Source organism: Anopheles gambiae, chromosome 3 (genome assembly GCF_943734735.2).
Source record: "Anopheles gambiae chromosome 3, idAnoGambNW_F1_1, whole genome shotgun sequence".
In the NCBI taxonomy this organism is placed as follows: domain Eukaryota; kingdom Metazoa; phylum Arthropoda; class Insecta; order Diptera; family Culicidae; genus Anopheles; species Anopheles gambiae.
The window spans coordinates 39,668,118-39,681,573 of record NC_064602.1 but is presented as its reverse complement, the minus strand read 5'-3'; the positions used below and the strand labels follow the sequence as shown (position 1 = coordinate 39,681,573).

Here is a 13,456-nt window from a genome sequence, read left to right as displayed (position 1 = left end):
CAATGCAACTAATTCGAATGGCAATTTAAAAAAGGATTGCATTTCCATCTATGGCACTTGACATTAAACAAAACATTCGAGACACCTCCTTGGGAGATAGCGAAGGCCATTCTCAAAAGGAACAGTTTTAACAATATGGACAAATCCGTCAAAATGAAGGAAATTATTCTTCCCACGTCAGAACGTTTAGCCCATACTATAAAAGCTCTAATTGTAGAAATTAATTACCACTTGCTATTTGGTACTCAAACTGAAAGGTTCGGTGTGATCACTTATTTCTTCCTCGTCGTTTTCAGTGTAAAAGCCTGCGCGTAGGTATCAGCTTTGTTCTATTTCTTGTTCAGGCCAAAAGGTATTGTAAAACGCCATTCAGTTTTTTACAAGCTCCATCACCGGATGATTCGAGCTGACAGTTACACTGATGCCAGTTGTTGATGCACCGCGCTGCTAGGAAACTAGTAGTTCAATCATCAAAGGTTCATTCGTCCTTGTGATTGAGCGGTGAAGCATTAACCATTGAGTGGGATTAAATCACCGAGCTGTGGATAGCAGCCTCAAATTCATTTCGTTGGCATGTTGTAGGTTGGCATGAACAATAATGATCCTTTGCGGAATGTTATAGAATGTTATAACAACAGACCAACACATCACTAGTAGCTATACAATTTGATTCTTTTTTGTGAAAGCTTATTTTATCTGTAAGCTCCATGCACGTTAGATACAGGATGGACAACAATGAAACACTGAAACATCGATAATCAGCTTATAACGGTCACATTGACATTATTTAGCTAGGACGGTAACGCACTCTGATGAAAAGAGGCTTCGCTTAAAGTGAAACGAATTGTATAGGGTCTGCAAAAAATGACATCAAGATTCCTTTACGAATCCCGGAAACACTTACCAGTTTTGTGAAGCAAAGCCCGCATGAGGGACGGTCTAACGTATTAATTGTGACGGTTCAATTGTGTTGGAAAAACTTCGTCATGGTGACCCCATTTATTATTTTGATGCTACCTGTGGCTAAAGAATTTCTATTCTAGTCAAGAAACACTGTTACCATCATTCAAAATGTCTCCAAGGAATTGGGGAAAATGGCAGACAAATCAAAAACAACAATTACTAAAGCGTTTTCTACGAATTTTACGGAAAGGTTAGTGGCAAAGGGGAGTGAAAAATGTAGCACACAAATCATCTTCAAAAAGAGTAATGGTTTGTGGGATGTAGCCAATGTTTTGCATTCAATAATTTGATAAAAGTTAAATTTCGCGAATGCCTTGTAGTAACGTATAATGTGTTGCGGAAGTACATAACAATCATTTTGATTGATTGTTTACATGTAAAAAGCATTATGAGAGACAAAAGAGATATTTCAAGCATTTCTTTAAACAACTGCAACAAAAGTCATTAATGTGCATTGCATTCCACCATGTTTGCTAATGGCTTTTACCTTGAACTCCGTTCTCTAACCTTTTCTAATGAAGTTTCATCTATCTGCGATCTGGTCTGCAAAACAATGCACTTATTGTTTCAATCATTTCATTTTCATAAGAATCTTCCTTCGTAGCTGACGAAACAAATAACTTATAATGAACATCATGCGGGAGCTATGACATCCCTCTACCATTACTACTTGCACAACTTTCTAATTCCATACCATCGAAAATTACGTTCATTGTGCGCGACATGGACCTCCGCTACACTAGTCACCTCCAAAGGGCAGCTATTGTGTAGCGCAAAGAAAGTGGCACAGAGTAATAAAATTCAATCAAAGTTACGCTTTCACTCGCCACCATGACAATGTTACTTTTGACGCTGGAATATAAATGTAGTCTAATTCGACTACTCAACGGAGGTGATGGCAGCCAGCGTCCCAAGCGAGTATACCGTCGAATTTGTAAAGTTTGGGATGAGAAATTTGTCCCCACGGTGTACACCACAGTGCTTTCAGTGTGCGCCCCGTCTGCATGTTTTCCTCAAGGGGGTTTCAATTTTACACGACTGGTTCTAATCAACTCAAAGCGTTCACTATGTAAAACTACTACACTCCGCTTTCAAACTAAACTATTGTTTGAAGTTAACAAGAGGAGGTGGTTTAACACCCTAAACAGAGTGTTCTACGGAAAGGAGACTGCTTGGTGGCAATTGTTACAATCACTTCAGAACTACGAATCTCATCCCAAAAACTGTCCCCCAATGGTTTTGCTGATTCTAACACTGCACACTGGCATCTCTGCCTCTGTCCAATGATACCATTTTTCAACCTCTTCTTTACCACATTACCACGAACACCGGGTCTGCACAAAACTGGAACACAAAACATTGCATAGCAAGCTTGCGTGAGTTGTACCACGTATCGCGACATGTATGTACATTTCCCTCTAAGGCCATGCTTCACCTCCAGACATGGACGAGGCGTTGGGGAAGTAATTTATGTAAATATATGTTAATAAACATAATAAATCCAATCACACAGTACGAACTCCTATGCCGGCAACACTTTATGGTGAACCAACACGAAGCTCAACTGGGATGTACAATATTTTGCATGAAAAACAGTTGCAGCCTTCTACAGTTTGGAACGATGCAACAAAGCCGCCGATTGTGGTAGCGAGAGCACGTTGATCATTGCTATTGGGTCGCAGCACAATATCGAATAAAAAAATGTATGCTACAAGACAGATGATGGAAACACTACAAGGAGCATATACACACACACAAAGGCGTTTCTGGGCACATACATTTTGCTCAAGGCAGGAACAATCCATATTTTAAATAATACATTTTTGAAGCTAAACTTGTTTTAAATATAAATAGATGAAGCTAAAAATATGTTCTTAATGGGAAGTGCGGAAGTGTATGGTTTGTATCTGTTCGGCAACGCACACAACACGCACCAGCACGCACATTCAATCCATTTCGTAACGTGGTGAAAGGACTAAAGTGTCTACTTAAACATTATAACGCAATTTCACTGTATGGTTTGTTCAGGGCTTGAACTAATCGAATGGTTTGGTTTTTAGAAATTAGCATAAGTCTGTCTATCCAGCTGGCCCGGATAAATTCGGAATATCAAATTATATTGTGCACCGTTTAGTGCGTTGGTCGAAAGCCAACTTTAAAATTAACCTTCTAAATAGCCTAACAAACAGAATATGATGCTAAAGGAGAGGCTTTTTAGCTCACCAGTGCATATAACGCTGATTCTACACGTAGTCGACTATGCAGGAATGCTGGTATCCAGCATGTGCCATGTGTTTCTGATGGCAGGAGCTAATTATCATACACAATTTGAAACACCTCAGCGCACCAACATGACTCGTGCAGCTTCCCCTTGTGCGTTTGAGGGAAATACAGGGTTTTCGAGGATTATATAGACATGTTCAGCGAGTTGTAGATTCGTTCAGGCATATAATAGACTCTTTCAGCGAGATATAGAATTGTTCGGAAGTAGGTGTATGTTCAGCGATTCTATAGAGCTGTCAAATGACAGGAGTTTTATTTACACACTGTGCCGCAGGGTTCAATTTTTCATTCTTAAATGTCCTAAAAGTAGCTAATAATCATTCTCCAAGCTGTTTAATACATAAATTAGTTGAATAAAGCATATTTTTTCGAAAACCGTTTGTTTATCTTCAGATGAGAATGATCCAACTTGCAGTCCAAGGGGTACGAAAGTGACAGCTCTACAGAATCGCTGAACATTTATTTATTTATTTATTTATTTATTTATTTAAATCAAAGTTATCGGGCAGTATGCCTAAATAACTTAATGCTTACAGAGTACAAGTTTAAAGTATGGCCAATGAACATGTCTAAACCTACTTCCGAACAATTATATATCTCGCTGAAAGAGTCTATTATATGCCTGAACGAATCTACAACTCGCTGTACATGTCTATATAATCCTCGAAAACCCTGTAATAAAGCTCATTTAATGCGGCACACTTGAACTAATAATCATCCCTTAACCTTCTCTTTCCATTTTCTTTACAGTGTCGGGTGTACGATACAAGATCTCGAGCGGTAACATAGGCAATGTGTTTGCCATACACAACACAACCGGTGCCCTGTACGTAGCCAAGGCGTTGGATTATGAGAAGATAAAAAAGGTAAGACCAAAGAAATACCTTCTGTGGTTCATCTGGTGCAAATGCGTGCCACCTATAATTTGACACATTTCTTCGCCATCCCCCGGTGCACGTTCAATAAAGCAACTCCATGTTGTCCTTTCCTCTGATCATGCAACCCCAAACAGTATGAGCTACGGTTGACGGCATTGGATAATTTTAAGGAGAACTACACCACCGTTCTGATCAACGTACGCGATGTAAATGACAATCCACCGGTGTTTGAGAAATCGTCATATCGCACACAAATCACCGAGGAGGACGATCGAGGACTGCCGAAGCGTGTGCTGCGGGTAAGTGAAGGAAAATACACCCTCGTCGGGATATCCAGGGACCAGTATCGTTTATCCATTCGTACCGAATGAAGGATATGGTTTCGTGCTTATCTTTCTCAATATCATCCCGTATCGGATAACAAGAACGCCCAACACAAACTCTTGATTTGAGGGTAAATATGGGCTGTTCCTGCCTTTTCACCAGTTTACCAAAGCGTTCGAAATGGTCCAGCACCTTTGCTCAAATGCGGACAATACGGGTGTGCGTCTTTCTCCTGAACAAATGTCAAACTAGCCGTTCATTAGGGTGACCGAATTGGGTCCATTTTACACCGAGCCTTTGTGGCGTTCATTTCCCTTCACACATCCGGTTTGCTTTGAGAAGTGTGCGTGATTGTGTGTATCTCACACAATTCCATCGGAACATTTGCTTGTCCTTCTTGGAAATTTTTAACGAGGGTCACAGTATCCGATTAAGCTGAGCCTGCAAAATATAATCACTTGGAAACGTATGTTGCTTCGAACCATCCATGTCGAATAATTCCAATGATGGTGCATCCAATTGTTTGGCTAATGGGCACACTCACGCTTTTTCTGTGTGCTAAGGGACAGCCCCAAGTAGATTCCCCAATATCAGAACGAGTTTGCAATTTACAGCTGCATAAGTGTCAATAGCTAGAGAAGGACAGTCAATGGGCACCATCCTCTGTTGAGACCGCCCTAGATGTTGCTATGCTCTGGAGTGTTTGCCTACAAAATGAGTTAACTTTTGCTTGAGAGAATACTCAAAATGATAAAGAGATATAAAATGCAATTTAAACCTGACCGAATCAAAGTGTTTTAAAGTGTGTTTGTGGGCTGTGCCTGCGGGGTGTAATTTTTGAAAGTCATTAGAACTAGATAATGGGGTGGTGGAATTGCAATAACTTACCCGCTTCAATAGGCTGCCCCTCTGCATGGCATATCAGTGAGCTGACTTGGAGGTTCGTGGGCGAGAGCGGCTCTAATTATGAATTCAGTACGATTTTTCGACCCGTTATCAATGGTTTTCACATTCCAATCGACATCGATTCAGGCCCCAACACAGTGTGACACTTTACATATACCTCCAACTACCACTCTGTCTCTATCTCTCTCACTTGGCAATTAATAATTCAGCCAAAAGCGACCACCCATTATCCATTACGGAGAGAACGAGAGATATGCTGCAAACGAACTGCCCCGAGCCACCATAAACTTTGAATCCAGACGCATTCCCTCCGATGCTTTTTTGTTATTGTTGTGATCCTTGGGATTGGCACCACCGCAAGCAGAAATATTCAACCGACAGGCGACGAAGAGGTCTGTTCATTGGAATAGCATGGTCAGCATGAAGCAAAAGCTTACGCACTCCCGGAAACGTTTTGGCCAGATCGAACGGAAACAGAGAGATCCTGAAAAATAACAATAAATGTAAAGTATGCATAAAAACAATAAAAATTAAAATGAATGGCCCGAGTCCCTGAGGGATGAATCCTGAGAAAGATTCAGTGGCCGTGGCAAATGGAATTCGGTCAACGGCACAAGCATGGTATGCGAAGTGCCTAGAGCAATGTACAAGGAGGGACAGGGAAGACCATGGCTGGTACGAAGAGTGCCAGTTACCGCAATAAAAATATACAATACAATAAGTATGACATTTTTTTATGAGAGTATGACAAAGGGAGAGAGAGAGAAAAAGAAAGGATTATAGAAAAGAAGAAAAAAATAGCCACCAGCCGGCCACATTCCCAAATCACTGAGATATTATAATGCTTCCCGGGTAAAAATCATTGAATCGCTAAAAAATGGCTTTTCAGTTGGAAATGCTAGCCCCACATAACGCACTGGGAGCAAAGGGACGCCTACCAAAACCAAATGAGAAAAAACTTAAAAAACCACAAAACACACATACACATTTCAAATCCCTTCGCACATGCTGCTTTGCGCCGAACATGCTGTATTGTTCCCAATCTCGTTGTCTCCAGCTCCCACAATCATTGTAAGCAGCTTAACAATGCGATTGTGAAATAATTCCATCCAAAATGTTAGCACGAAATCAATCTTAGATCAACAGCCGTAATGTTTATCAAAACAACGAGCTATCAAGGATAGCTCAAATAACTTACGAAGGAAAGCACCAGATGGCGATTTAAAATAGATAAGGACAACAAGATGTCCCCAAAGGCTAAACAGCTAGCTTATTAAAAATAGAGCTAATCATGGCAAAATTCTACAGCGCAAACAGGATTAAGTGAGGTCAAGACTAATCAGCTGATCGAGAATAGGCGCCATCGAGAAAGTCAGTAGCAAAAGTCAAGCGACTGAAGACACAGTATTTTTTAAACTGTTCAATGAATATTAAACACACACAAAGCCAAATCTAAGAAAGTTTGTACAAAGTTACTCAAAATAAGCAGAGAGCTAAGTCCGTAGCAACACAACATACGGTGGTAGCACTTCGTTTTAACGGGTGGACGACGGCACACACATAACTAAAAGTAAAGCCTCTCGCATGCTTTCTCGATTGGATGTTCTCAACTTTGTCGGACATGCTTGAATCTTTAAAAACTGCCTCACACTTCTAGCTCCAAGCAGAGTTTTGCTTGCAAAATCTAATACTTTCTCTTTGTAGTTGTTTCGGGAGGATTCAAAGCGTTGTGACTTTGGTTCATCGTGTGGCATAAAAGTTTTTAAATTAATAAATGTTAATTATCTTTAATCGCGGCAAAACACTTTGCAGTCGTTCACTTATGAAATATGGATGTGGCTAATGAGTTGATGCGGATTTTGTTATGTCCGCCTTCTAGAAGAACAAGTTTTGCCTTTTTCGAGTGACAAAAATGATGAAATAGATGAAATAGAAAAGAAATCTCCACATGCAAGGCGAATACAATGAATAATCATCATGTTTTGAAGCTTCTGATTACCGTGTGAGATAATTTCTTTACAATCCAAACATAGCACGAAAGTAAAAACAAATGCACAAGTTGAAATTATTCATCAGTTGAGTTGAAGCTGCATATAATTGATGAACCCGTTTGTGAACAATCGGCCAAACCAACCAATTCGCTGTAATTAAAACCACCCAGCAACTGTCGCAATGAGTGCGTTTACAGACACATCATTTTGCACATAAGTGCCATTCCACGAGATTGTAAAATGCATTCAACACGCGAATCGATTGGGAATGGGATCGCGAATAGAATTGCCAGTAATGCGCTTAGCTTTCATTACAAATGACGCTCATTTTCCATTACAATCAAATGCAATTTGCACATCCGCCGGCTTGTAACCCCGTATGATTTCTGGGTATCTGGGTAATGCCTGAGTCAAACACCGAGTCAATTTATTCCTCCTCATCAATATTTGTGCGGTAATGCAATAGTCATCATCATCATCATTGGCGTTCCTATCTTTACGGTTGCCTACGGGACGTCACAGAGGAACGAGTGTTTGAAATAATTTATCAGTTGAATCGAAACTAATACGATTTTCGGCACTCAGGAAACGATTGACTATCTGTCCAATAGCTACACTCAATGTGCTTCCTCCAACCATTGTTGTTGGTCGGTTCCCAATTGCTTCCCTGCGAAATAAACACTTCCATGCAATTGGAGCTTTAATTTACTTGCATAGTGTAGTTTACTACATAGTGACTGGATCAAAAGCTTGCAAATGGAAGCACTCGAACGGTAAAAAACAACAAATGTTCATAAACGACATACCCATAAAGCTGGTTTTTGTGGTATTTTGCGCTGAAAGCGAGGCACTAAGCACCAAAATCATCAACTCGTTTCATTTGTTTCCGTAAGGTTTAGGGTCTGTTTTTGCTATTGTTGTTATTTCACACTTATCATTACTTCCCCAAAGCTGCAAGGCTGGACAAATGTTTTCCATTCTACGTGCAGTTTTGGTGACCAAGCTGTTCACTGATTGGCCAGGATAGTGTGAAGAATTCGGGGTACACATTCTTCGTTTAGGGCAGCCGAAGATGATAATTCATTGAATGGTATAAATCTCCCTATCTAGTCGAGGTCAGGATCACTATGGAGAGAGAGTGTGTGTGTGGAGAAATCCTCTCCACCCTTCTAAACCGCAATTTCAGCACGCAAGAGATTTTCGTTATCCGGTGCCAGTAAAACCTTAGGAAATTGGTATTGGCCCTCGTATGGTTCATCTCGTCGGGTCAGGTTTATGTTCAAAAGGGGAATGCTGGACTGGGATTAATGTGTTTAAAGTAGTTTTATGTAGCCGTTTGTTCAATGTATACGTCATAAATAATGCTCGTTCCACAATTTCAGTAGCTGGAGTCCGGTGAAGAGCTCGGTGGAACGACTATTAACTAAACCACAACAATTATAGTAAGTTGTGTAAAGCTGACTCGGTAGCTTGATTCACGTTGGAATTTGAATTGAAAGTTCAGCACCTCTGCTTACCTCTACTTCATTCAACAAAACATGTGATGGCGGTTGTTTTATGGGATTGGAGCATACATTTTTAAAATTCACTTAAAGTGTTCGAATCGGTCAAAGCAATCATAAACTATTTCATTTTCAGTTCAAAACTTTGACATAAAATTGCTAACAGCAAACTTTGTCCAGTTATCGTGACTCGTATGAGTCTTGAGTCATTTGGTTTACCTAACTAATATACAATTTTAATTTCTCTTAAACATTGCTCTCTCTGCCATCACGATTTACGATGTGGATTGGCTTCCTCTCGGATTGATCTTTGGCAAACAAGCAATAATGTATTTTAGCTTTACGCTTCCTTCCAAGGCCCTTGGGACGAACCACGTGTACACGATTGACCAATGAATCTAACCGCACGGAAGGAATGTTATAACGCTTGCCATCATGAATACCGAGCCTGTCTCTAGGAAAAGAACTAACAAGCGCCACCAAAAGCCTACTCCTTTCGTGCTGTATCATTGTTCAAACTTTTCGGTTGACTGCTGTTTGCTGGGTATTGGGATAGGGACATAGTTCTGCGTAAAGTTCACCTCCTTAAGACCACACCGTAATACTTTGGTAAGGAAAGTTTTACCTACACCTGTTGGGGATGTCCAGCCAGCTAGACAATGCGTCTCTCCCCAACCCGATACGGTCCGTTTGTGTTACCCGAGAAAGAAATCTTGCATCCAGCGCGCTGTGGACAATGGTCACACAAGTACGGCCTGTTTGGTTGATGTTTTATCTTTTATCGCAAAGCGACAGACGCCGTCACGTTCGCATTTACACGCCATCGGGGTGTTGATATGAATTTGTAACAAAGGCCACGGAACGGTTACGAAGCATTTGAAGGGCGTCGAATAACATTTTCAACATCGTTTTCCGTTCGTTGAAAACTGGAATGACAACTAAACCACTATCATCCGTTCCCTGCAAGTTCAGTTCCCCGATGCAAGCTCAACCTCACCGTCACCTACCGAAAGGAAACATCCGGAAAAATACCCTTTCGAATCAACGTCCAGCCTGTTTTTCGAGAGCCTTGCCTCTGTTGCGTTTTGGCGAGGACGCGCTGACTCGGGTCGAAACAAACCGGTGACACAATTTTCGGCCCTTTCATTTACCGATATGGCTAATGAAGGAAGTCGCAGTAGAGAGCTGAAACCATCACACCTCCTGTTTTGATTCGTTTCATTTGCCCAACAAACCAGGGACGGAAGCTCGATACAAAACCGAACTCAATGTCGCTTGAGGAACGAGGTTTTTCTGACAATGGGGTCCTTCACGATTCTAGTTAGTTTTTTGTATGGACTTTGACAGTTGTAGGCTGAAATCATGTCAACACTCCATACAAAACCACACAAAAAACTAGCCAGCAATTTTCAGTCTAGATTATTCTAGCCTCATAGCTAGAATTAGATTCGAGTAACTGATCGAAAAATGGCAAAACAAGTTGGTCTTTACATCCATCCCAAGGTGCATTACGGCCAAGCTACATGTACCGGACGACATCAGACGATGCCATAAAACGTAGGACCGCAAACAAGAGATTCGCGTCGGGCCGTGTCGGATCACAGCGGGCCGATTATGTATGAGATTTGACAGTTGGCGTTAACGGATTTATAGCATCGTCCGATGTCGTCCGGTACGTGTAGCTTGGCCGTTAAAGAGATCTGGTGATGGTATTCAGAATCAAAGTGTATGTATTCCAGATGGTCTCATAGCAGGCTTGAGGAATACTCAAAACACTCTTAAAATCTTCATTCAGCCTTCTATTTTGATACACGTTGGGATAACCCCACCTGTATATTATACCCATTTAGATATCTGCTCGAAAACTGCTATACAATGCAAACAGCTGACAGGCTGAAATGTCAGTCTACAAACTTAAAACGGAAAGGGCCCACATATCAGTAAAATTGGAATCACCAACCACCACCACAAACCGGGTACGAAACCTATTTCACCTGCCTGTGGTTTTGGTCGAAGCAAAAGTGCAATTTGATAAGATTCGTTACGCTTTTTTTTTCGTTAGTTTTCTGATGCTTAGCTTCTATGCAAGATGAACGGGAAAGGGGCAAACGTTGTGAGCCATTGTCCACTACCAACTAATGTCCCCTGAGACTAGAGTCTCGGATCCCAGTATATCGGGATAGGGAGAAACTTTCCGAAAAAAGGGAATATTCTACTATCCTGCTTTCGCATATTAACTGCAATGTGAGCAGATAGTTAACTCATACCTGTCCGATGGCGGTAATGGTTATTGTCACTCCAGTGAAGGTGAACCACGCGGACGCTATTGGCTTTTAATGGAAAATGACCAGCTTCAATGACCGTTATCGAAGCGCTTGGGATGTTTTGCTAATGGGACACAGAAAGTAGAAGCTATAACATCGCGACAGGAAGAGCTGTTAATGATTTGATTCCAATGATTTTGATCGTAAGAAATTATTAATCTTTGATGGCAAGGTGATAAACGTCAATATTGAGATTGTTTCGTTTAGCAAGGGTACAAAATCAATCAAAACCAAAAGCTTGTCTACAAAAGTATGATTTCGCTGAAATTAGGTACTGTTGCGCAGCAAAAATGTAATTTGATTCATATTAATAACATTGATCCATTGCTATTTCCATTATAGTCTGCTCCATTATTGTTTAATGTGCGTCATGCTGTGCTTACCCTTGCGCCACACTTTCGCAGAATTTCACGTTTCGTTTAGCTTGTACATACATGTACGGGAATGGCATTTGTGCATTGAATTATGTTCCGCTGTGGGACACTCTTGTCGCTGTCGTCTGATTATACAACCAGCTGCACCGAACAACATGCTAAATCATCTTAAAAAAAAACATATACAAAATCATCGCCTGCATGCGCACCGCCGTTGCTCTCAAAATTTTGATTGACTCCACAAAGGCGAACCATTTACATATTGTTCTTTTTATAAACATTTTTCCCTCGCTTTACGTGCTGGAAGATAGCTCGAGAATGGAAGGACTGTTTATACATTTTGTTTTCTTTTGTTGCTACCCCAACTTCATGTGCAATTTATGTCTCGCAACTGCACTTGCCTTACCATGTGAAACACCACTTCACGACAAATGAAACATATTCACCGGCCCTGAGCTATACCACTTTGTTTGACCGTACCTATCGTCTGCAAATGACACAGTAAAACAAACAGCAAAACTGTTCCTATATTTTGCTGGTTTGATAGGGCTGAAGTTCCAGAAGACTACGCATCTATGAGAAATACAGCATACAAAGTTGCAACGCTTACAAGTGTATACAATTCCACATAAGGCTAGCCAGTGGGGCAGCAGCTAAAAGAAATCAAGCAGCAAAGCTTTCGGTTAGAGAATATTCCAATAGAGAAACAAACGGCAAACGCCAAACAAACAATATGCTTTGTCGGAGTGAAATGTTGTGCTGTACGGAAAATGAGCGATGTTTCCATTTACCAACAGGTACAACAATTGCATTCTGGTAACATAGTAACATATCTTGCCCAGGTGCACTGCAAACGCAAAATAAAAGACTGCCACGTGACAGTATGCCCGCTCGATCCAGCCTGTAGTGCAACGCTACAGGATTCTTCATTTGTTTGTATTTTAATGAGCAGGCAGCATCTTTTTGTGAGTGATGCGTAGAATTTTTCTGCTTGGCTCATTGTTTGGACTTGTTGTGCTTTTGCTTTGTTTGTTTGTTTGTTTATTTACTTACAAGGCAGCAACCTGGTGCATGCACTGTAGCACTATGTTTGTGTAGAAAATACTGTACAAAACTGAAGCCATGTTGCATATGCCGTACAATTTTCAAATGCAGTCATTTGAAGTCAGACGCTCTTATTGATACCGCACTGCAAAATAACGCACGAAAAATTAAATAAGCACGAACGTTGTCCATAAACACGGACGATACTTTAGTAAATATCGCACTTTAATGCAGTTCATGCAAGCGCAAAAAAAATCTGACAAAAAGAATGTCTTACACAATTATTTACTTAGATAACAGTTAAAAATAGAAAACATTATTATGAAATGTCATTGATAGAAATTATATGGAAAAGCTAAATGATACATATATAACAAGTTTCATATTTATTTAAAAGATACATAAGCGCAATTACAAATCAGTATATAAGGAACATACGATTAACATAATGTAATTATAATAAGATGGAAGTTGTTATATCGACTAACACAAAACTCCACATAGTTTACAAAGTTTTCAAGTTATGGCTCTTAAACTGAAGACTTTTCCTCCTCACAACAACTCAAATACCAGCTTCCTAACTACCCGACCTGAACATACTCCATTCTCGAGCACTCAATAGCTCAATTTTGTTGATAATTTTGCTTTGAACAAACTTGTACCCTTGCTATCTGCGCGTTCCACGAGCTTTTCGATTCCACCGATCATTAATCAACGGAATGGAGCATCCTCTCCATGCAATCAAACACCCGAAACAATGCCAACATTTCTCTTACCTCCCATTCCCACCTTCATAATCCCTTTCCCACGATTTCATCCACCTATGGCACGCAACAACCTGATAGAAAATGTTTGCAACAGTCAAGT

At 40.6% G+C, this 13,456-nt stretch overlaps 1 protein-coding gene across 1 annotated transcript in view; it reads left to right on the top strand.

Annotated features, from left to right (window-relative positions):
* The window catches only part of LOC1279108 (putative neural-cadherin 2), a 133,550-nt gene that overhangs the window by 103,832 nt on the left and 16,262 nt on the right, over nucleotides 1–13,456 (top strand). Inside the window, exons 7-8 of the mRNA XM_061653489.1 lie at nucleotides 3,997–4,112; nucleotides 4,259–4,423. Coding sequence (XP_061509473.1) covers nucleotides 3,997–4,112; nucleotides 4,259–4,423 — 281 coding nt within the window. The remainder of the gene's footprint in view (nucleotides 1–3,996; nucleotides 4,113–4,258; nucleotides 4,424–13,456) is intronic.